General features: G+C 42.6%; 1 protein-coding gene across 1 annotated transcript; it reads left to right on the top strand.

Moving 5' to 3' along the window:
* Positions 1-2,156: 2,156 nt before the first annotated feature.
* LOC139407100 (dehydrodolichyl diphosphate synthase complex subunit nus1-like) lies at positions 2,157-23,336 on the top strand. The gene is made up of 6 exons (XM_071150495.1): positions 2,157-2,725; positions 3,489-3,623; positions 14,080-14,232; positions 16,589-16,688; positions 17,635-18,473; positions 20,763-23,336. Exons 1-5 carry the CDS (start codon positions 2,359-2,361, stop codon positions 17,723-17,725), a joined length of 846 nt encoding a protein of 281 aa, XP_071006596.1. The 5' UTR covers positions 2,157-2,358; the 3' UTR covers positions 17,726-18,473; positions 20,763-23,336.
* The last annotated feature ends 1,819 nt before the right edge of the window (positions 23,337-25,155 follow it).

Here is a 25,155-nt window from a genome sequence, read left to right as displayed (position 1 = left end):
CAAAAAGTATGATCTTTGTCCCCATGTGCAGTTGCAAACCGTAGTCTGTTTTTTTTATGCCGGTTTTGGAGCAGTGGCTTCTTCCTTGCTGGGCGGCCTTTCAGGTTATGTCGATATAGGACTCGTTTTACTGTGGGTATAGATACCTTTGTACCTGTTTCTTCCAGCATCTTCACAAGGTCATTTTCTGTTGTTCTGAGATTGATTTGCACTTTTCGCACCAAAGTATGTTCATCTCTAGGAGACAGAACGCGTCTTTTTCCTGAGCCGTATGACGGTTGCGTAGTCCCATGGTGTTTATAATTGCATACTATTGTTTGTACAGATGAACACGGTACCTTCAGGCATTTGGAAATTGCTCCCAAGGATGAACCAGACTTGTGGTCTACTTTTTTTCTGAGGTCTTGGCTGATTTCTTTTGATTTTCCCATGATGTCAAGCAAAGAGGCACTGAGTTTGAAGGTAGGCCTTGAAATTCTTCAACAGGTACACCTCCAATTGACTCAAATGATGTCAATTAGCCTATCAGAAGCTTCTAAAGCCATGACATCATTTTCTGGAATTTTCCAATCTGTTTAAAGGCACGGTCAACTTAGTGTATGTAAACTTCTGACCCACTGGAATTGTGATACAGTGAATTATAAGTGAAAAAATCTGTCTGGAAACAATTGTTGGAAAATGTACTTGTGTCATGCACAAAGTAGATGTCCTAAGCGACTTGCCAAAAATATAGTTTTTGAACAAGAAATTTGTGGAGTGGTTGAAAAACGAGTTTTAATGACTCCAACCTAAGTGTATGTAAACTTCCGACTTCAACTGTATACTACCACGGGTGAAACCATCTCTTTGTCTAATGCAGCTGTATTGACTGTCTGGGAAGAAAAAACTTGGTTTTAGCTTTCCCAGTGTCCATTGAGTTCTTCCTCTAATAATATAACCTAACATAAGGAAGTTACTTTTAGCTGTGTAGCCTATTTAAAAAAACATTAAACTACTGTATTAACAGCTACTGCAATATACATTAGTAAATAGGTATAAGTAGAAGACATAGACAGACTTGCACTTCTAGGGTACTAAACCTGCACATTAGGTTGTATGTGATTTGGTAGACAACACTGGGGAGTTTTTGCCGTTTGATGAGTTCATTGGTAAATGTCAGGTTAATATTACTCAGAGAGAATATTTGAAGGTTTGCAAAGCAATTCCACTTCCTTTACTAGGACTCATTAAGAACACTTTGTTATATTATGAGGTTGTTCTCTCTTTTCAAAGTTAACAAATTAATGACTTGAATCTTTTGGATAAAAAATGCTACAATAAGTGGATACAATTGGAATTGAATGAAGTCATTTTTGGTGATTATAATTCAATATATTGCTATGGAAGTGACCAACCCATGCTATGGTCAAAAGCGACTGACTACCTTTTACATTACTTGTCCAGTTATCCCAAAAGTTAAAGAAACTTATTTTAAAATATTTTCTTCCATCTACCATGTTAATGATTTATTGCACAAAAGATAACATTTTGACAAAATGCCTTGTGTTTTTTGTTCTGCTTATTCAGAATCTATACATCATTTATTTTTTTCATGCCGCCATTCTAGTAAACTATGGATTGAAATTCATGAATGGTTTGTATAAAATCTCCAGAATTACCTATGTTTATTTTTGATGATGTTAAATGGCATTATAAGCTTATCCTTGTAATTCCAATCAGAACTATTTTATTAAGATTATTATTCTCTTGGCCAAATATTATATTCACAAATCTAAACGGGGTGGAAAAATTCCTTATTTTGTAGTTTTTGTCATTGAACTGTTACAATTTCATAAATCCCTCAAACTTGTGAAACTCAAAAAGTTGGAAAATTATTATTATCATGTCTTTGAATGTCTGTTAATGTCTCGTTGCCTTGTCACATATGAATTATGAAATCTTTTTTTTTTTTTTGGGGGGGGGGGGGTCGTTTGGTGTTCTATTATTTCATTTTTTCCAATTATATTCACAGGAATGTCCCTGTATTGATGTGTGATATTGTTATTATTGTTCCAATAAACGTTTAAAAAAATTATAATAATCTAGTTTGCTATAGAAAGTCCAACCCTAGATCTCGCGTGATTTCATGTTTGCTGAATCGTCCAATCACTGAGCTCGACTGAGTAACGTGTATCTCCGAGTTCAGAGGGTAATGGTTGGATGAAGATGGCTGTCGGCAAACGGAGGTGTTGGCAGTAAGCGAAATGGCTCACAGAACTAGACTCGTGTTTAGCCATCATTACTACACTTGAAATGCAGAGCTATATGCATTTCTGATAATTATTATATTTTGACATTTTTGTCGAGGAGGGCTGCATAATGGTGCACGTGTACGAGTTCATGTGGCGGGTTTTGCATGTCCTTCTCCACATTCATAGAACGTTTATCACTTTGTTCCGAATCCGTCTTCGCAATTGGAATGGGCAGCTATGGTCACGAGCCGTAGCGGCGCTTTTTGTGCCGATAGCTCTCTCGTTTCCCAAACAGAAAAAGCTCGTTCCTGCACCCGGTAAACGCGTTGGTCGTCGGTATCGCTGGGGGGCGGATGGGAAATCCCTGGAGAAGCTGCCTGACCATATCGGCTTGTTGATAGCGGAAGAAGAGCCGAGATACACAGACATTGCCAACATTGTCGTGTGGTGCATGGCAGTCGGCATATCTTATATCAGTGTGTACGATAATCACGGTAAGATATCATTTGATTATAAAATGTGTTAATTATTTTTATTCATACCAAGGAAGTGCTACATACAACACCAGCAGACAGTCATGTGCCAGCTACCTCTGTTTTTGTATTCAGATTCAGCAAGTCGTGAATTTTTCTATTTTGGTGCTTAGTTATCTTTGATAACTTATCTACATTCTTTTCCTGATAGTAAATGGCTTTATCCGGCCTAATTCCCTTTCAGAAGTCTACAACAACCCACTTCTGCCATATATGCTTAGTAATGTATCATTACATAGATGATTTCAGACAGAGGAGCCTCAATAGGCTTTCAAGGTTTGCCCAATGTCTTTTTCACCTAATTCGTTATTTGACCCTACAGGGAATTGTCTTAACACACACACGCACACACACACACTCACACACTGTATTGCTATTCCTGTTTCACCACAGCCACTCCTACTGGGTCATAGGCTAGTTGTTGTAAAATATTTTGAATCCTTCTTGATGGCCGTCTAAGTGTTTGGTGGTGTGGCACTGTTCCTCAATGTCTGCTGACTTATGTCATCAGTCTCTCACAGCCAAATCTGGTATATGACACATTATTTGCCCCTAATGACTAGCCTTACTTGCTATATCATGATGTTAATTTCAGATCTCAGCTCTAAAAGACAGCAAATTATTTCTCTCTCATTTTTCTTGTTTCAAAGTTGTTGAGATTGGGTGTAACCCGCCATATGATATAGGCTATTGGGTTGCTCACATATCCCTTTTTGGTTCCCAGGTGTGTTCAGGAGGAACAACTCCAGGCTGATGAAGGAGATCCTGAAGCAGCAGCAGGAGCTCCTGGGTCTGGAAGGCTCCAAGCAGCACTCTGTAGAGTTCCTCAGCAATGGCACTGACAAACAGGACCATCAAGGTGAGACACCAGGGGCCGTATGTGTCAAGTTTCCCAGATTAGGAGTGCTGGTCTAAAGAGCTGTGCCCTATACTATGTATTTTGTTTAAAGAGTTAGTGAGGTAACTTTGAACTCAGGACAACCGGTACCACGAAAGTAGCTCACATTTTAGCCAGGTACATTTTTAAGGCAACAAATCCTTAAAAACTAACCTGCTCCCGGGCAGGCTAAGGGGTGGCTTTTCTCATTAATGAAAGTTGGAGAGGCAGTGTTACAGTACACTTTTCAATTCACATTCGCAACGGAACATCATGTGCCGCGAGATCGTTCGGCTCTTGGCAACGGGCATTTACTGCAAATATCCCAATGAAATATCCCAGTATAGCCACTAGCCAGCGTGCTTCGACTATGCAAGCGTCTTTTCATCTTTAACCATATTACACGTTTGAAAAATGGATACAAACCACATTACACTCTTGAATAATGCAACAATTCACAAACGTGCAGACCATAAAGGTTACATTTCTTCATCTGTAGGCTACACCTATTATATTTTAGTCTCAAGACAAAGCACAGAGTTGCTAACAGCATGTCTTCATCAAGCAACATTAGCCTATCAAAAATTAACAATTAAGCCTACAACCCCTCTCATATCAGTTTAAAAGTACTGTAGGCCTACCATAGAACATAAGTCAGGCATCATTTTTTTCATCAATATGGAAATCATTTAGCCTACATGTGGGAAAAGAAAATTGTGACTGAAACGTGGGTATCATATACAGTACCTGTCAAAAGTTTGGACACCTACATATTACAGGATTTTTCTTTATTTTTACTATTTTCTATATTGTAGAATAATAGTGAATAGATCAAAACTATGAAATAACAGATATGGAATCATGTAGTAACCCAAAAAGTGTTAAACAAATTCTTCAAAGTAGCCACCCTTTGCCTTGATGACAGCTTTGCACACTCTTGGCATTCTCTCAACCAACTTCGAGATTGTCACCTGGAATGCATTTCAAGTAACAGGTGTGCCTTGTTAATTTGTGGAATTTCTTTCCTTAATGTGTTTGAGCCAATCAGTTGTGCTGTGACAAGGTAGGGGTGGTATACAAAAAATAGCCCCATTTGGTAAAATACCAAATCCATATTATGGCAAGATCAGCTCAAATAAGCAAAGAGAAAAGGCAGTCCTTTAAGACATTGTCGTAACGTTGTATTGATTAGCCAGCCGTGACTGGGAGACCCATGGGGCGGCGCACAGTTGGCCCGGCGTCTCCTGGGTTAGGGGAGGGTTTGGCCAGCAGGCATGTCCTTGTCCCATCGTGCGCTAGCGACTCCTGTGGTGGGCCGGGCACAGTGCACGCTGACACGGTTGCCAGATGCACAGTGTTTCCTCCGACACATTGGTGCGGCTGGCTTCCGGGTTAAGTGGGCATTGTGTCAAGAAGCAGTGCGGTTGTGTTTCGGAGGACGCACGGCTCTCCACCTTTGCCTTTCCTGAGTCCGTACGGGAGTTACAGAGATGAGACAAGACTGTAACTACCAATTGTATACCATGAAATTGGGGAGAAAACGGGGTAAAATAAATCTAATTTAAAAGTAAAAATTCAACCAGAGAGTTCCCTTAGATCATGAGAAAAGGATGCACTTGACCGTTGCACTTGAATCATTCCCATGGTGAATGGCTAAGCCCGCTACGCTATGAAACCACACACTATTGCAGAAACTTTGATATTACCGGCCGCAATCGATATGGTGAAAACAATGTGTTGGGAAGCACAGAAACTCGATTCAATACCTTTGTCAGAATCTGACAATAGCACTGTGAAACTTAAGAATTGATGCTATAGCTAGCAATATCCAGAGGAAACTGACTGAACGACTCAAACTCCCCATCTTATGCTCTCCAAATGGACACTAGCTGTGAGGGCCGTGCATTGACTTTTGTTTGCTGCTTCGTCGAATGGTGGGCTTTTGCACAGATGAGGCGACATCTGTCACGGGACGCCGGGCAGGCCTCTGCAATGTAGTTATGAATGTGTCTCCCTCTGTCATATGAACGCATAGTATGATACACCGAGAGCAATTGGCGGCAAAAGAGCTGAGCGTAGAACTCTGAGATTTGTAGCAGGTAACTTCGATTGTAAAGTACATCACGCACGCCTGTTTGCAAAACTGTGGAGATAAGGGCTGACCCCATTCAGTCGATTGTTTTGTCAATAGGCTGTTGGTCGACTGAGATTTCTTTAGTCGAGCAGCAGCAAAAAAATATTTAATAATCATGGTGTACGAGACAACTGTCTGATTCACACCTGTTTGAGTGGACTGATCCATTATGGAGGCAAGTTCCTTGCAGACAGGCCATGCGTAACCAACAGGATTTATAGGATATACATTTCTATCAGGATATTTTCTATCTGCGATGCTGCAATGTTTTTATTTGTTGGCTTTATGTAGGCTATTTTTACTTATATGCAATGGCAATAGAAGTTACTTTCAGATTTGTCATTTTCATTTAGATAGTGTTGATTAACCACATGACATAGATTTTTAGATAAGAAGACTTTATTATATATGAAATTAAACTGTTCCACGAAAATGTGCATATGAAAATCATAAATGGCACGCAGATAAGTAGAAATGGTAGTAATTTGTCACTCCAAATGCAAAAGGATACCGACCGCTGGTGTAGCCTTTTACCGGCAACATCAGGAGCATATTGGCAGAATATGTGAAGGCCAGCAGCAGAGGGAGGAGGGTGGGTCGGGAACAGGTTTTTGTTCTTCTGGTTAGGCTATATTGATCTCTGGCTCCCTCTTTAGTAATTTGTGTCTTGATGTTTTTCTCGGGGTGCTTAAAACCTCTTAAGGTCTTACATTTTTAAAATTTTCGCCAAAAATGACACCCAAATGTGCCTGTTGCTCAGAACCTAAAGCAAGGAGATATGCAGATTCTTGATACCATTTGAAAGGAAACACTTTGAAGTTTGTGGAAATGTGAAATTAATGTAGGATAATATAACACATTAGATCTGGTAAAAGATAATACAAACCAAAAAATGTTTTATTTTTTATTTTTTCATCTTTGCAATGCATGAGAAAGGCCATACATTGCGTTAGGATCCTAGGTGTAATTTTGATTTTTTTTCCCCCTACAAGATGGCAGCAGCGTGTGTGCAAAGTTTCAGACTGATCCAGTGAAGAATTACGTCACAACACAATATTTTGTATGAAGTCTGCCAGGAGCTTGCCCAACTGTGCTGTATTGGTCAATTTATACATTTAAGTACATACAGTTCAAATCAAATCAATCAAATCAAATTTTATTTGTCACATACACATGGTTAGCAGATGTTAATGCGAGTGTAGCGAAATGCTTGTGCTTCTAGTTCCGACAATGCAGTAATAAGTAATCTAACTAACAATTCCAAAACTACTGTCTTGTACACAGTGTAAGGGGATAAAGAATATGTACATAAGGATATATGAATGAGTGATGGTACAGAGCAGCATAGGCAAGATACAGTAGATGGTATTGAGTACAGTATGTACAAATGAGATGAGTATGTAAACAAAGTGGCATAGTTTAAAGTGGCTAGTGATACATGTATTACATAAGGATACAGTCGATGATATAGAGTACAGTATATACGTATGCATATGAGATGAATAATGTAGGGTAAGTAACATTATATAAGGTAGCATTGTTTAAAGTGGCTAGTGATATATTTACATCATTTCCCATCAATTCCCATTATTAAAGTGGCTGGAGTTGAGTCAGTGTCAGTGTGTTGGCAGCAGCCACTCAGTGTTAGTGGTGGCTGTTTAACAGTCTGATGGCCTTGAGATAGAAGCTGTTTTTCAGTCTCTCGGTCCCAGCTTTGATGCACCTGTACTGACCTCGCCTTCTGGATGATAGCGGGGTGAACAGGCAGTGGCTCGGGTGGTTGATGTCCTTGATGATCTTTATGGCCTTCCTGTGACATCGGGTGGTGTAGGTGTCCTGGAGGGCAGGTAGTTTGCCCCCGGTGATGCGTTGTGCAGACCTCACTACCCTCTGGAGAGCCTTACGGTTGAGGGCGGTGCAGTTGCCATACCAGGCGGTGATACAGCCCGCCAGGATGCTCTCGATTGTGCATCTGTAGAAGTTTGTGAGTGCTTTTGGTGACAAGCCAAATTTCTTCAGCCTCCTGAGGTTGAAGAGGCGCTGCTGCGCCTTCTTCACGATGCTGTCTGTGTGAGTGGACCAATTCAGTTTGTCTGTGATGTGTATGCCGAGGAACTTAAAACTTGCTACCCTCTCCACTACTGTTCCATCGATGTGGATAGGGGGGTGTTCCCTCTGCTGTTTCCTGAAGTCCACAATCATCTCCTTAGTTTTGTTGACGTTGAGTGTGAGGTTATTTTCCTGACACCACACTCCGAGGGCCCTCACCTCCTCCCTGTAGGCCGTCTCGTCGTTGTTGGTAATCAAGCCTACCACTGTTGTGTCGTCCGCAAACTTGATGATTGAGTTGGAGGCGTGCGTGGCCACGCAGTCGTGGGTGAACAGGGAGTACAGGAGAGGGCTCAGAACGCACCCTTGTGGGGCCCCAGTGTTGAGGATCAGCGGGGAGGAGATGTTGTTGCCTACCCTCACCACCTGGGGGCGGCCCGTCAGGAAGTCCAGTACCCAGTTGCACAGGGCGGGGTCGAGACCCAGGGTCTCGAGCTTGATGACGAGCTTGGAGGGTACTATGGTGTTGAATGCCGAGCTGTAGTCGATGAACAGCATTCTCACATAGGTATTCCTCTTGTCCAGATGGGTTAGGGCAGTGTGCAGTGTGGTTGAGATTGCATCGTCTGTGGACCTATTTGGGCGGTAAGCAAATTGGAGTGGGTCTAGGGTGTCAGGTAGGGTGGAGGTGATATGGTCCTTGACTAGTCTCTCAAAGCACTTCATGATGACGGATGTGAGTGCTACGGGGCGGTAGTCGTTTAGCTCAGTTACCTTAGCTTTCTTGGGAACAGGAACAATGGTGGCCCTCTTGAAGCATGTGGGAACAGCAGACTGGTATAGGGATTGATTGAATATGTCCGTAAACACACCGGCCGGCTGGTCTGCGCATGCTCTGAGGGCGCGGCTGGGGATGCCGTCTGGGCCTGCAGCCTTGCGAGGGTTAACACGTTTAAATGTCTTACTCACCTCGGCTGCAGTGAAGGAGAGACCGCATGCTTTCGTTGCAGGCCGTGTCAGTGGCACTGTATTGTCCTCAAAGCGGGCAAAAAAGTTATTTAGTCTGCCTGGGAGCAAGACATCCTGGTCCGTGACTGGGCTGGATTTCTTCCTGTAGTCCGTGATTGACTGTAGACCCTGCCACATGCCTCTTGTGTCTGAGCCGTTGAATTGAGATTCTACTTTGTCTCTGTACTGGCGCTTAGCTTGTTTGATAGCCTTGCGGAGGGAATAGCTGCACTGTTTGTATTCGGTCATGTTACCAGACACCTTGCCCTGATTAAAAGCAGTGGTTCGCGCTTTCAGTTTCACACGAATGCTGCCATCAATCCACGGTTTCTGGTTAGGGAATGTTTTAATCGTTGCTATGGGAACGACATCTTCAACGCACGTTCTAATGAACTCGCACACCGAATCAGCGTATTCGTCAATGTTGTTATCTGACGCAATACGAAACATCTCCCAGTCCACGTGATGGAAGCAGTCTTGGAGTGTGGAGTCAGCTTGGTCGGACCAGCGTTGGACAGACCTCAGCGTGAGAGCCTCTTGTTTTAGTTTCTGTCTGTAGGCAGGGATCAACAAAATGGAGTCGTGGTCAGCTTTTCCGAAAGGGGGGCGGGGCAGGGCCTTATATGCGTCGCGGAAGTTAGAGTAACAATGATCCAAGGTCTTTCCACCCCTGGTTGCGCAATCGATATGCTGATCAAATTTGGGGAGTCTTGTTTTCAGATTAGCCTTGTTAAAATCCCCAGCTACAATGAATGCAGCCTCCGGATAAATAGTTTCCAGTTTGCAGAGAGTTAAATAAAGTTCGTTCAGAGCCATCGATGTGTCTGCTTGGGGGGGGATATATACGGCTGTGATTATAATCGAAGAGAATTCTCTTGGTAGATAATGCGGTCTACATTTGATTGTGAGGAATTCTAAATCAGGTGAACAGAAGGATTTGAGTTCCTGTATGTTTCTTTCATCACACCATGTCACGTTGGCCATGAGGCATACGCCCCCGCCCCTCTTCTTACCAGAAAGATGTTTGTTTCTGTCAGCGCGATGCGTGGAGAAACCCGTTGGCTGCACCGCTTCGGATAGAGTCTCTCCAGTGAGCCATGTTTCAGTGAAGCAAAGGACGTTACAGTCTCTGATGTCCCTCTGGAATGCTACCCTTGCTCGGATTTCATCAACCTTGTTGTCAAGAGACTGGACATTGGCAAGAAGAATGCTAGGGAGTGGTGTGCGGTGTGCCCGTCTCCGGAGTCTGACCAGAAGACCGCCTCGTTTCCCTCTCTTTCGGAGTCGTTTTTTTGGGTTGCTGCATAGGATCCACTCCGTTGTCCTGTTTGTAAGGCAGAACACAGGGTCCGCGTCGCGAAAAACATATTATTGGTCGTACTGATGGTGAGTTGACGCTGATCTTATATTCAGTAGTTCTTCTCGACTGTATGTAATGAAACCTAAGATGACCTGGGGTACTAATGTAAGAAATAACACGCTGAACACAGTTGAAGTCGGAAGCTTACATACACCTTAGCCAAATCCATTTAAACTCAGTTTTTCACAATTCTTGACATTTAATCCTAGTAAAAATTCAATTTTATGTAAATTAGATCACCACTTTTATTTTAAGAATGTGAATTGTCAATAATAGCAGAGAATTTATTTCAGCTTTTATTTCTTTTTTTCACATTCCCAGTGGATCAGAAGTTTACATGCCACCAAATACTAATCGAGTGTATTGCCTTTAAATTGTTCAACTTGGGTCAAATGTTTCAGGTAGCCTTCCACAAGCTTCCCACAATAAGTTGGGTGAATTTTGTTCCATTCCTCCTGACAGAGCTGGTGTAACTGAGTCGGGCTTGTAGGCCTCCTTGATCGCACACACTTTTCCAGTTCTGCCCACAAATTTTCAATAGGATTGAGGTCAGGGCTTTGTGATGGCCACTCCAATACCTTGACTTTGTTGTCCTTAAGCCATTTTTCAACAACTTTGGAAGTATGCTTGGGGTCATTGTCCACTTAGAAGACCCACTTGCAACCAAGCTTTAACTTCCTGACTGATGTCTTGAGATGTTGCTTCAATATATCCACATAATGTTCCTTCCTCATGATGCCGTCTATTTTGTGAAGTGCACCAGTCCCTCCTGCAGCAAAGCACCCCAACAACATGATGCTGCCACCCCTGTGCTTCACGGTTGGGATGGTGGTGTTTGGCTTGCAAGCCTCCCCCTTTTTCCTCCAAACATAGTGATGGTCATTATGGCCAAACAATTCTATTTTTGTTTCACCAGACCAGAGGATATTTCTCCAAAAAGTATGATCTTTGTACCCATGTGCAGTTGCAAACCGTAGTCTGGATTTTTTATTACGGTTTTGGTGCAGTGGCTTCTTCCTTGGTGAGTGGCCTTTCAGGTTATGTCGATATAAGACTCGTTTTACTATGGATATAGATACTTTTGTACCTGTTTCCTCCAGCATCTTCACAAGGTCCTTTGCTGCTGTTCTGGGATTGATTTGTACTTTTCACACCAGTACATTCATCTCTAGGAGACAGAACGCGTCTCCTTCCTGAGCGGTATGACGGCTGCATGGTCCCATGGTATTTATACTTGCATACTATTGTTTGAACAGATGAACGTGGTACCTTCAGGCTTTTGAAATTACTCAAACTTGTGGAGGTCTACAAAAATAAATCTGAGGTCTTGGCAGATTTCTTTTGATTTTCCCATGATGTCAAGCAAAGAGGCACTGAGTTTGAAGGTAGGCCTTGAAATACAGTGGGGCGAAGGAGAGGCTTTGTAAGAAGCATTTCAAGGTCCTGGAGTGGCCTAGCCAGTCTCCAGATCTCAACCCCATAGAAAATCTTTGGAGGGAGTTGAAAGTCCATGTTGCCCAGCAACAGCCCCAAAACATCACTGCTCTAGAGGAGATCTGCATGGAGGAATGGGCCAAAATACCAGCAACAGTGTGTGAAAACCTTGTAAAGACTTACAGAAAAACGTTTGACCTCTGTCTTTGCCAACAAAGGGTATATAACAAAGTATTGAGAGAAACTTTTGTTATTGACCAAATACTTATTTTCCACCATAATTTGCAAATAAATTCATAAAAAATCCTACAATGTGATTTTCTGGATTTTTTTTCTTCTAATTTTGTCTGTCATAGTTGAAGTGTACCTATGATGAAAATTACAGGCCTCTCTCATCTTTTTAAGTGGGAGAACTTGCACAATTGGTGGCTGACTAAATACTTTTTTGCCCCACAGTACTTTTAATTTGAAGGCAATCCGCAAATTCCAAGAATAGTGAAAATGACTGCAGTTTCTTCTGATCATTGTTTTCAGGCTGGTTGTATTGGTGCTACCAATATAAAGCTAAAATAATGCTTTATTATTGTAAGCACATCGTTCGTGGCCGGTGTTTGCTTGTTTGCAGTCTTTTTTGTACAGCTTTGACAGTGCTGATAGTAGTGGTGGCATTCTATAATTAAAACTGTGTTATATGACGTGTCAAGTTAAAAGCTTATTTAACGTGTCCAATAGTATTATTGTCAAATAGTGCTATTTGACGTATCTTTTTTGACACGCAAAAACCCAAACAGCGTTCCATAGTACATATGTCGTGACGCTAATACTGTGTAACTCCGGTAGGGCAACATCTGAACAATAGCACACTTCGTAACGTTAGTGTGTACCGGTGCTCGACCAGTCACGAAAGCCAACATCACTCACGACTGAGAACGGTTGATTGACAAGGGAAATTAATTCCATTATCTTGGCTTTAATGGATTTCTCCTTTGAGTTGCCTTGCTGAAATGTTCTTACTCTTTCAAATGACTGCTCGACTTGTTGACTGTTTGATCCACACAGTAGACGTTGTGGGCTAGGTTAGGAATGCTGAGTTGCAGGTGTAGCGCAACGTTTTACGTGGTGTCATTACGTCATCTACCTACTTTCAGTTTTTCACATCGCCGTTAAACTAGACATTGGGCCGATACCGATGTTGGTATTTTTTAGCTAATATCGTCCGATTCCGATATGTTCACCGATTTTAAAAAAACATTTTTTTATTATATCGTGCATCCCTAGTTTAAATAGTCATTTTAAAATGCCTATCACATTACACATTTAGTAATGACAAAATGCATTTGAAACGTCACGCACACCAAAACTTGTGTATGACTTTATTTTGGATTACATTATTTTATTGACAGGAGTGGCGGGAGTAAAGGCGTTTGTGCATTGATAAGCACATAGACTGCATTAATGATATGTAGTAAATGAAGGACATCACTTCATCAAGCCTATTTAACACCATAGCCTGAAAAACAGGAAGGGCTACAACAGAGAAGCATTCAGAACTCTGCCATGTGTAAGCTATTTGGTTGTGAATAACCATTATGAATAAATAATCAATTCAATTCTATTCTAGTGGATACAAATACACAAACACTTTGAGTTGATTTTAGATAGCAAGGCATCATTGGGAGTGCAATTTTCACAATTCCTCACTTATTGAATGAAGTTTGAAACCAATTATAAATATTATAATTTTTTTTAGATGGATTCCAGTTCCACCAGGCCTTTTTGTTTATATTTTCTGTGGCATGTGGACTGCAGCCAGCCTGTATGGGCTAATTTAAGATGCATTGTGTGGTTTTACTCTCCATATGCTTTTGGCACCACACCTTTATCCCCTGAGCAAGTCAATCTGTTATGACATACAGTCAGAATTAGACCATATGGAGTTGTGCAGGAACACAACACAGAAGAATTCTCTTCACCAAAGGAAGTTGGGTGGCAGGTAGTCTAGCAAACGGAAAAGTTCTCAGCCAACTAGCTGAGAAATCTGTCAATGTGCCCTTGAGCAAGACACTTAACCCGTGGATAAGAGTGTATGCTAAAATGTAAAAAAATTAAAAATTATGAATTCCTGCTTAAATACCCTATAATTCACGTAAATAACTTATGAATTCTATGATCCTGTTCTTCATTGTGATTCCTGTTATTGATTGCTTTGTAATCCAACAAATCACCTGTTTATGAATGCAATATTCAAGCGCAACAGCAGGATTGTGAAGCAGGATTTCCGAGTTACCACCCACTGACCTTTAGTCAGACACCTGACATGTTTACATTGACACATTGATTGGTATTATTACTGTGAATGGGTGTGTGTTTGTGCCTGAGTACCGGTATTTGTGTTTTGTGGGGCTGATTATGACTGTGTGTGTGTGTGTGTGTGTGTGTGTGTGTGTCCACAGTGCTGTCGTGTCAGTCAGTGGTGAAGGTGCTGTCTCCAGACGATGGGAAGCTGAGGATCGTCCAGGCAGCACAGGAGCTGTGCAGAGCTGTGGAACAGATGGAGAAGACAGCCAAAGACATCAACGTCACTGTGCTTGACTCTCTACTCAGAGGTGAGGAGGAGGTCCCTCCCCCATGACCAGCAGGAGGACAGGACATGGTTCTCACTGTGGACAATACCTTTTATTTAATTGTTTTATCAGGTTAAACCCCACAGACATTCTATTGATCATAGACTGTAAATCTGTGCCATACTATTACAAGCTGTAGTGAAGCTTAGCTCACCAGCTCTCCTTTGGCATGATGTTCTGAATAGCAATTTCACTATTTGAAGCTCAACAAGGATGTAGGAAAGGGTTTGAGTAAAGGTCAAGGAGCCCCCTGTTAGACTAGCCTTCCACAGTGTTTGATCAAAAGATGAAGGAAACATGAAGCACTGGTAGTCTGTGCCAGAGTGAGCTCTTCTCTCAGTGGGTTATTTTACCTGAGCCCTCTGCCCACCCTAGCTCTGCCCGTCATTAGTCCCTGGCTAAGACTGATCACCCTCGCCCGCTGTAAATCACGTCACGAGTACTTCAGTGGAACACATCCGTGTGTACTCATTCAGTAGAAGGTGATGGATGAGACCCAAGGCAGGAATATGAACAAACTCATGAGAAAGATGGTCTCCAGACAGAATATAAACTACAGAGGATAGCAGAGTTCACTTCAGTGCAGTTAAGTCCAGCGTAGTGTACCGTGAAGTTATGGTGTGTTTACCTCAGGCCCAGTCAGTGCAGCTGCTCGTCAGTACAATCAGATGTCGGAGACCCGCTCGCTGTCAGGATCCAGGGGGGCACAGCGAAAGGGAGTCTCTAATCATCTCACTATCTAAGGGGCTTGGCAAGCTGCTGCTGCTGTTCTCTAAGCTGTGTTTACACAGGCAGCCCAGTTCTAATTATTTTGCCAAACTATTGGCAGAAGATCTGATTGATCAAAAGACCAATTAGTAGCAAAAATATCAGAATTGTGATGCCTGTGTAGATGCAGCCTAACATTCAAGAAGGAATTGAACTGTCATTTCAGATATCTAGGTTCTCTCAATCTTTTCAACAGTCCTTATGCTTTAGCAACCTCCTAAATATGTCAAACACTTCAAAACAAAATATCTGTTTTTCCATGTATGAATCTGTTATTTAATACATTACTATGGACTAATATCAGTAAGGCCCAATTCATGGTTTGATCTAATGTTTTCTATATTTTTAAAGGTGTCCATTATACTTTTTTTTTTTTTTACCCAACTACACACAATACCCCATAATGACAAAGTGAAAACATGTTTGCAAATGTGTTTTTTAGTTGTTTTTTTAATACAGAAATATGGTCTCATTTACATAAGTATTCACACCCCCGAGTCAATACTTTGTAGAAGTACCTTTGGCAGCGATTACAGATGAGTGTCTTTCTGGGTATGTGCGCAAGAGCTTTCCACACCTGGATTGTATAATATTTGCCCATTTTATTGTTTTCTAAATTCTTCAAGCTCTGTCAAATTGGTCATTGATCGTTGCTAGACAACCATTTTCAAGTCAAAACTGTAAGTCGGCCACTCAGGAACATTCACTCTTCTTGGTAAGCAACTCCAGTGTAGATTTGGACTTGTTTTTGTTATGCTGAAAGGCGAATTCATCTACCAGTGTCTGGTGGAAATAGTTTTACTCCTGAACTTTGTTAGGCTTGACATAAAGGGGTTGAATACGTATTGACGACTCAAGACATTTCAGCTTTTAATTTTTAATTAGTTTGTACAAATTTTGAAAAACAGAATTCCACTATGATATTATGAGTTATTGTGTTTAGGCCAGTTCCCAAAAAATCTATATTTTTTTATTCAGGCTGTAACACAACAAAATGTGGAATAAGTCAAGTGGTGTGAATACTTTCTGAAGGCTCTGTACACTTCCATTCATCAAGTCTTGTGAGGCTTGGGGGTGTCCTAGAGCAAAACAATCAACATGCTCTTGAGAGGCCAAACCGTTAGGACTCTTCAGACAGAAGTTGGCAGATCGGTGCTACCGACTTCAGATGAGTCCCGTGCGGCTTGTGTGTGTGTGTGTGTGTGTGTGTGGGGGGGGGTCTTAGAGCAAAACAACTGACATGTTCGTGAGTCATCTTTCCATAGAGTGGTCATATTAGCTTGTCGGCCAAACCGTTCGGACGGTACAGCCGTTTTCGGGAGAAGACAAACACCGCTGTAGCTCGGCCACCTTCCACCGCAGATGCGGAAGTCCGCCATGTAGAGAACTCGTTTGTCTAGCTTCAACAGGCAGATTTTGATGGGGATTTTGTTTATTATATTCGTTTGATTTCTTCGGGTCCACAAAAAATGGCTCGAGGGGTTAAATGCTCCGCAGAGGGCACTTTTATGAGATTTCCATTGATTGTGTTTTTCATTGACCTCTGTCCATGCTCTCTCGGTTTGTGCAGAGTCGAAGACTACACCAGATCCTGACCTGGTTCTGAAGTTCGGCCCAGTAGAAAGCACCCTGGGGTTCCTGCCCTGGCACATCAGACTGACAGAGTTCATGTGAGTATTGCAGAAGACATTCTGGGATAGTCGCTGCTCTGTAGAGCTGGACAGGAATGTCCCATTATAACCACTCGCTGTGTGTGTGGGAGACTGAGGAAGTGTGTGTGTGCTTATGCTTTACATCTGGAGTAGAATGGATATGGGCCTGTTGTGTTCATCTGTGCAGAATAACTGGTAATCCGGTCTCTGCTGCCTCACTTACCTCCCGGCTTGAACGATTGGCAAGACTTTTTAAAAATGTCTCTGTGCAACCCTGTATAAGTAATAGGGCTATTTTAAGGATCATGGAAATACTGAGAGTTAATGTTGCAGTTCAGCCTACATAAAATGTGTAATTAGACTTTACCAGATGATGATGCATCACTAACAATGCTATTTTTAGACGTCATTGTTTGGGAGTCATGTAGTTCAGTCCGAATGGCCCACATTATTGAACGTTATCAGTTTTTACAAAGCAACATTTTATTTGACCGACTGTATTTGTAAGGACCTTTTTGGACTTTTTACCTTCACCAAACACTAGATGGCGGTATAGTACTGTAACTGCTTTGACGGTAGCTCAAGCAGCAGCTTTTGGTAATCACAGGAGATTTGTTTATGACAGCCGTCGTAAAGTACATAATTGTATTTACTGTGAGTCTTTACTAATGTAACATGACATTTCTGCTGATCCCTTATTGCTTGGTATCTATTTTAACAACATTATTTAGCATTATTATTTGTTAAAATGACGCCCGGAAGAAATGGCAGCAGTTTTACTGGTGCTTCACCTAATACCTTTTTTGCACTATTGGTTAGTGAGCATTTCACTGTAAGTTCTACACCTGTTGTATTCGGCACACGTGACAAATACATTTTGATTTGAGATAAACTGCTGCCATCTGAAGTAGGCTAGAGGTGTCTCACTAGTATATATCTCTGACATCCTCCCTCTCTCCTGCAGCTCCTTACCCTCCCATGTGGATGTCTCCTATGAGGACTTATTCAGCGCCCTTCAGCACTACTCCTCCTGTGAGCAGCGGCTGGGGAAGTGAGTGATTGGCCAGGCCCCCTTCAGAGGAATGGGAACGACAGGGGTGGGGTAGGAGCTGCCCTTGCCCCTCCTCCTCCCGGGTCTCTGTTTACAGTGCAGGCGCTAGAGAACAAGCAGACAGCGTACCGCCACATCGAATCGCATCTCCACCACCACTCACTCACTGTTTCTCTGCTCATCTGGAACGCGCAAGGCTTGCCAGGCCACCTCTGTGAGGCATGCTGGGTAGTACGGGCCCTGCCAAGGTAGCGTCACGCACTGAACATCTACCCCCGCGTCAGTCGGATTAACGAGGAACCAACATCACCTGAAGGACATGGTTAGCAGTATGGTATAAATCTAGTTTAGCTTCGCTTCTCTCTCTGTTTGCTCTAGATCCTGCTGTGCCCCTGAGGTATGGCTGAGGATGACGTTCTGCTGCTCTGAAGGGTGCGATGTGTTGAGAGGGGTGTGTGAGGCAAAATGTTTAGTGCTGAACAACATTCCTCCACATCGCTCATCAGGAGGTCTCTCTATCTCTGACTACGTGGGGGACCTCCTTGGGGGTTTGAATGGAAATGAACTTTATGTAAGTGTGCTTCAAATATAGCGCTTGATCAATGTGGAACGAGAGCTCTGTAATCCATGACTATACTCTGCTCATGATGTGAAGGATGCCCGACTACATGGTTGTACTTTTAAGTCTTTATTCCAAGTTACTATTGGTGGACTGTGTCTGCTTGTGTACGTGTGTGAAGCTCAGCCAGCATGTCACACTTAACCTACACTAAATCCAATCTTTGCAATCCAGTGGGAAGAAAGAGAAAGCAGTTGTCTGTATACAATGTGACCATCACTACTCTTTCTATTGCTCCGTCCATAACGTGAAGATGATTGCATATTGAACTGCCCCGTAAGAATCCGCAGTGCTGCCTCCGGTTGTTCATCCATGTGAAGATCGACTAACTCTTGTCTGAAAGTGTTGTTGGTCTGCTATTTCCTTATCTCATGAACTCTTTTTAAAACCCAGATTCAGTGTTTTCTTTATCTCTGGTTAGATGGCATACAGTAGTATTTTCACCATCATGCTAACTTTTAATACCAATGGGACTAAAACTCTCAATCCTTCACTAGCTAAGGTGCCAGCGGTTGAGTTGTCATTGGAAGGTTTGGTGGGTTGTTCCACATGGAGCCTGTCGGTTTAAATGATCAATAAATGTTACTGAAAACCCAATATATACAGTACCTGCTTTGATTGGATGTTTTTTTTAAAGACATGCTGACAATGTCTTGTGAATAATCTTCCTTTGAGATAAATGGAACGGATGTAAATGGTTGATTTTTATAGTTGTGTTGTATGACCTCATTTTCTGCATGTAATGTGTTTGGTGAACAAGTGTTGTATCCCTAGTACTGTATGCACCAAGAGGTGTCAAGGGCCTGGTGGCTTTTAAACCTCAAATGATCAACCTTTAAACAATTGAAAGAGTCAAGCCATAGTCCCCTTGGATTTGTTAGCTGAAAGCCGTGTGACTCGGGAGAGGGACTCCGATGCAGGTTTCTAGTCCTTCTCAATTGATATGCAGCAATCATCCAAATGCATGAAAGACGACGCCATCATTCAAAGGGAAAGCAACTTGAAACGCTTCATAACTGTCTGAGGTGTGCAGGAGAGCTGCGTCTCCCTGGATGCTGTGTTTTTAGATCAAACACACTGGCCCACGCAGCTGAGAGTAGCCCCAACCACTACTGCTACTCCACTTCCTTTCAGATGCAGCACTTTACACCCCTAAACATCCCCTTCCAATTGAAGATGGTTGTGTTTTAGAGGGTTTGCGATGTCGGCTGTTTCTACATTATGTTTTCCCTGCATTGCAAAACGTATTCAACCGTACTGCAAAAGGACTAGGGAAGGTCCCTGTTACCTACTGTCATCTGCATAGCTGAACTCTGTCACATACTTGCAGGTGCAGCAAAATTATTGTAGTTTTTGCTACAGCAGTGCATTAATAATACCTAGTAATACACACAATTCAAAAATGTCATTAAATATCAGAACGGGCAATGTCAGAGTCCAGAATACATATATACTTAGTGTACAAGACATTATGAATACCTTCCTAATATTGAGTTGCACCCACTTTTTCCCCTCAGAACAGCCTCAAGTTGTTGGGGCAAGGAGTGTTCCACAGGGATGCTGGCCCATGTTGACTCCAATGTTTTCCACAGTGTCAAGTTGGTTGGATGTCCTTTGGGCGGTGGACCATTCTTGATAGACACAGGGAAATGTTGTGACAAACCCAGCAGCGTTGCAGTTCTTGACACACTCAAACCAGTTGGCCTGGCATACCTCATTCAAAGGCACTAAAATATTTAGTCTTGTCCATTCACCCTCTGAATGGCACACATACACAATCCGTGTCTCTATTGTCTCGAGGCTTAAAATCCTTATTTAGCCTGCCTCCTCCCCTTCATCTACACTGATTGAAGTGGATTTAACTGGTGACATCAGTAAGGGATCACTGCTTTCACCTGGTCAGTCTGTCATGGAAAGAGCAGGTGTTCCTAATGTTTTGTACAGCTTCTGAGACTTGCTTTCAATGAGTGACAGATCTATAACTCATTTCTATGTGCATTTTGTTGGTCGCCCCAAAAGGTTGCATATTGCAGCTTTAAGAACCCTTGTTATTGCCATGACATAATGTCAAAGCTCCTTATTGATGTCCCTTGTTAAATCCACTTGAATCAGTGTAGATGAATGAGAGGAGACTGTTTTTAAAGAAGGATTTTTAAGCCTTGAGACTGGATTGTGTATGTGTGCCAGGAATGGATTGTGTATGTGTGCCATTCAGATGTTGAATGGTCAAGATGAAAATTGGAAGTGCCTTTTGAATGGGGTAAGGTAGTAGGTGCCAGGCACACCGGTTTGTGTCAAGCTGCAACACTACTGGGGTTTTCATGCTTAAAAGGTTTTCCGTGTGTATGAATGGTCCACCACCCAAAGGACATCCAGCCAACTTCAAACAACTGTGGCAAGCATTGGTGTCAACATGGGCCAGCATCCCTGTGGAATGTAGAGGACCAGGTGGTAGGTGGCTAGTAAACAGTAATTAAAGTTCAGGGCAGGGTACTGGTTGGAGGCTGGCTAGTGGTGACTATTTAACAGTCTGATGGCCTGGAGATAGAAGCTGTTTCTCAGTCTCTTGGTCACTGCTTTGATGCACCTTTACTGTCTCCAAGTTGGTAGCAGGGTGAACAGGCCGTGGCTTGGGTGGCTGAGGACTTTGATGATCTTCTTGGCCTTCCTGTGACACCAGGTGCTGTAGACGTCCTGGAGGGCAGACAGTGTGCCACCGATGATGTGTTGGGCTGACCACACCACCCTCTGGAGAGCCCTGCAGTTGCGGACGGTGCAATTGCCGTACCAGGCGGTGATACAGCTGGACAGGATGCTCTCCATTGTGCATCTGTAGAAGTTTGTGAGGGTCTTAGGGACCAAGCAAAATTTCTTCAGCCTTCTGAGGTTGAAGAGGCACTGTTGTCTTCAGTGATGTGCATGCCGAGGAACTTGACACTTTTGACCCTCTCCACTGTAGCCCTGTCGATGGGGCCGTGCTCTCTCTGCTGTCTCCTGTAGTCCACGATCAGCTCCTTCATTTTGTTGACATTGAGGGTGAGTTTATTTTCCTGGCACCACTCTGCCAGGGCTCTCTGAGTTGTAGAAGTGCGTGGCCACGCAGTTATGGGTGAACAGGTAGTACAGAAGGGGGCTGAGCACACACCCCTGTGGTGCCCCCATGTTGAAGATCAGCATGGCGGAGATGTTGTTGCCTACCTTCACCACTTGGGAAGTCTTTAAGTCCAGGACCCAGGTGCACAGGGAGGGCACTGAGCTTAGAGGGCACTATGGTGTTAAAGGCTGAGCTGTAGTTTATTAACCCCGTTATTACTTGGGTATTTCTCTTGTCCAGGTGGGATTGTACATTGTAATGGCGATTGCGTCGTCCGTGGATCTGTTGGTGCGTTATGCAAATTGTAGCCGGTCTAGGTTGTTGCGTAAGGTGGCGGTGCAGCCTGGTCTCATAGACTAGACATAACATAGTAAATGTAAATCCGGGACGCTCAAATTTTACTGAATAAAAATATAAACGCAACATGTAAAGTGTTGGTCCCATTTTTCATGAGCTGAAATTAAAGAACACAAAATTGTCCATATGCACAACAAGCTTATTTCTCTCAAATGTGTTTACAACCCTGTTAGTGAGTATTTTCTCCTTTGCCAAGATGCTACACCTGTCAGGTGGATGGATTATATCAGGAAGTTGATTAAACAGCATGATCATTACACAGGTGCTGGGGACAATAAAAGGACACTCTAAAATGTGCAGTTTGGTCACACAACACAATGCCACAGATGTCTCAAGTTTTGAGGGTGCGTGCAATTGGCATACTGACTGCAGGAATGTCCACCAAAGCTGTTGCTAGCGAATTGAACGTTAATTTCTATACCAAAAGCCCATCTGTGTGCTCGTCGTCCTCACCAGGGTCTTCACCAGACTGCAGTTCAATGTCGTAACCGGTTTCAGACGTTTGTGAGAATACCAGTTTTCGGGATGACTCATGGTCTGCCAAGTACCGCTCTAGCTCTGCCACCTTTCACCGCAGATGCGGGAAAAAACGAAGCAAAAAAACACATCTCTAGCTTAAATTGACAGATTTTGAGGGATTTCTTTGTTCTAACTTACATTGATGCAGCCGGTGCTCTTAGGGGGTCATGATGACAGAAGTGAGTGCTACGGTGCGATAGTCATTTAGTTCAGTTACCTTTGCTTTCTTGGGTACATGAACAATGGTGGACATCTTGAAGCAAGTGGGGACAACCGACTGGGATATGGAGAGATTGAATTTGTCTTTAAACACTCCAGTCTGCTGGTCTGCACAAGCTCTGATGACGCAGCTTGGGAAGCCAAGCGGACAATATTCTCCTACCCATTCTAGAACCAACCTTCTGAAATATCGATGACTGCAGTAGTCGTGAGTGCTAGATTCATATTTGTTTGATTTTGTTACGCAATACCATTGTGGGGCCACTGAACAGAAAGAGTCTTATATGAGATGTTAACATAGTTTGTACAGTTATTATGTAGAGTCAGAATGACAGAAGCATATTTTCATGAGTCTTTCCTTCCCAATAACTGCCCTCTGGTTCTCCCTGCTGATTGATCAAGGGGATTCCAGAAAGTATTGGTGGCTCCCTGTATTCTGGCCTAGCAGCTAACTGTAAATAGAGCCGTGAAATGAAAACAATAATGAAGATGTGACCTTGTAGGAGGCTTGTACTTCATTTGTGAATGTTTATTTTCATTTTCAGTCTGGTGCAGGGGGAAATAACAGACAGACGGTCTATTTGTAAACAGTGCCAAAGCCACTATGATCTGGGGTAAGGGATGGTAGGGGTTTTCACATTTTTTATGTTTCCTGTGTAGTGCTGAAATAACCACGGCAACCACATTGTTAATCTGTGTATGATTGTAAAACAGTTTTTCTTGATCCAGAAAAATGATCTTGAAACAAATGACCTGTGTACCTATTTTAAATGAAGGGTGAACATTAAAAGGAAAATTGATTATAAACTGAACTGCTGTTCTTATATGTTCACTTCTATATTTTCATCCTCAGTTTCATCCTCAATGGCAACAGCATAGAGCGTTGGGCCAGTAACCGAAAGGTTGCTGGATCGAATCCCCGGGCTGACAAGGTACAAATCTGTCATTCTGCCAGTTAACCCACTGTTCCTAGGCCGTCATTGTAAATAAGAATTTGTTCTTAACTTACTTGCCTAGTTAAATAAAACATTTTTTAAAATAACATACCTTGGTCTACTACAATACACAGTATTCCTTTTTTAGGACCTGTGGCAGTCCCCCATTGTGACTTGATTCAGCATTGACAGTAAACTGCAGTAAATACCCATTGGGGTGAATTTGACAAATATCACAGGATGTTGGCACTATGAATAGTAACAGATCAATCAATTTAATAGAGCAAAGCCCAACCTCGTGTCAGTAAATCTACATGAATTAGTCCCAGCACATTGATTCAGAATAAGGTCCTGAAGCCCAAGGCTAAATCATCCTTTCGGATCCCTTTATGAGCACACGAGCCTAGTCAGGACACGTTAGGGAAGACATAAACACATCCACGGACTTTGGTTGATTAAGACCCGCGAGTTGCCTCTGTTTTATTGATTTGAATGCTGTAGCCTGCTATATTTAGTGCAGACACTTGAGTTGCTATTTCTTTCCTTTCAGGGTGTTTGTCTGTAGCTGGGGGAACCATGCTCCACTAACGCACTCCAGCTAAGATGAATGTCCCCCTGATGCATCATTACACCACACCGGGTTTGAAATTGGAAATGGGGTTTGGCTACTGATACCCTTTCAGACAGAGCCACAATTATCTGACAGTGACTGATACATGTGTGTGCTTATTCCTCTAATAACGACATCTCTCTCTCTCTCTCTCTCTCGCAAAGGTTAGGATACAGCTCAGCTTACGGAATCAACAACGACAACAAAACAGATCCTTCTAGCTGGCTGATTTGTCCTTGGCAGATTTGTTTTATTAATGCCTAGTTATCATGATTAATCTATGAGTACCTCGAGGGCTGCCTTGAGGAATGCTAAAGACAGGCGCTCAAAAGGATTGAGGCTACTTAATATGAACAGACAGCAGCATAGTACTACAACAACATGTTGAAATCAATGATCAGTCCTTGAACATGGACAAGGCTGCATGTGTGTAGAGTACATGCCACAAGAGAACCAATAGTGTGGGCAGGTACCAGCTATCTCTTGAGTATTCCCTCCTGTATTGAAAGTGACCCTTGAGTAGAGCAGACACAGAGACCAGAAAGAGAGAGAGGTTGCCTGTGCATCTGGTTGTGTGTGTGTGTGTGTGTGGCAGAAATACTCCAGCTCTGCCTGATCATCAAATGTTTCCATGACAACTCCGATAGGTGAGAGCCTGAGTGTTGGTGCATGAAAATGTTTCCCAGCACCTTTTCAACTTCCAGCCGATGGATGATTAGAGCAGTGTCTGGAAACGTGTAATTGTAACCCTAATTATTATCTATCACCTCCGAAGGACCCGTGGGTTTGATGATAACGAGTCGGGTTACATTCGAGTTCTTTTCTATAGTTTAATCCTTCCATGTAGCAACAGCACAAACCTTAGTGGCACAACAGGTTACATCTCCATCACTTCACTTCTCTGTCACACATCTCTCCTGTGATTCCTCCTCACACGCAGGTGAGTCTGGGAAGGATATTTTCCCGAATAATAGTCCCAACATAAAATCGCAATGACAATGCCATATAAAAGTCACATACACATTACATATTTCTGATGATAAAATATATTACATTCCAAAACCATGTCTGCATAATTGTA

The sequence above is a fragment of the Oncorhynchus clarkii genome, chromosome 4, assembly GCF_045791955.1.
Source record: "Oncorhynchus clarkii lewisi isolate Uvic-CL-2024 chromosome 4, UVic_Ocla_1.0, whole genome shotgun sequence".
NCBI lineage: Eukaryota > Metazoa > Chordata > Actinopteri > Salmoniformes > Salmonidae > Oncorhynchus > Oncorhynchus clarkii.
This window is presented reverse-complemented; position numbering and strand designations above follow the sequence as displayed.

Coding starts and splice junctions, on each gene's coding strand:
- LOC139407100 (XM_071150495.1), top strand. CDS start 2,359: ATGGTGCACGTGTACGAGTTCATGTGGCGGGTTTTGCATGTCCTTCTC. Junction 2,726..3,488: donor CAGTGTGTACGATAATCACG/GTAAGATATCAT, acceptor TTTGGTTCCCAG/GTGTGTTCAGGAGGAACAAC. Junction 16,689..17,634: donor ATCAGACTGACAGAGTTCAT/GTGAGTATTGCA, acceptor TCTCTCCTGCAG/CTCCTTACCCTCCCATGTGG.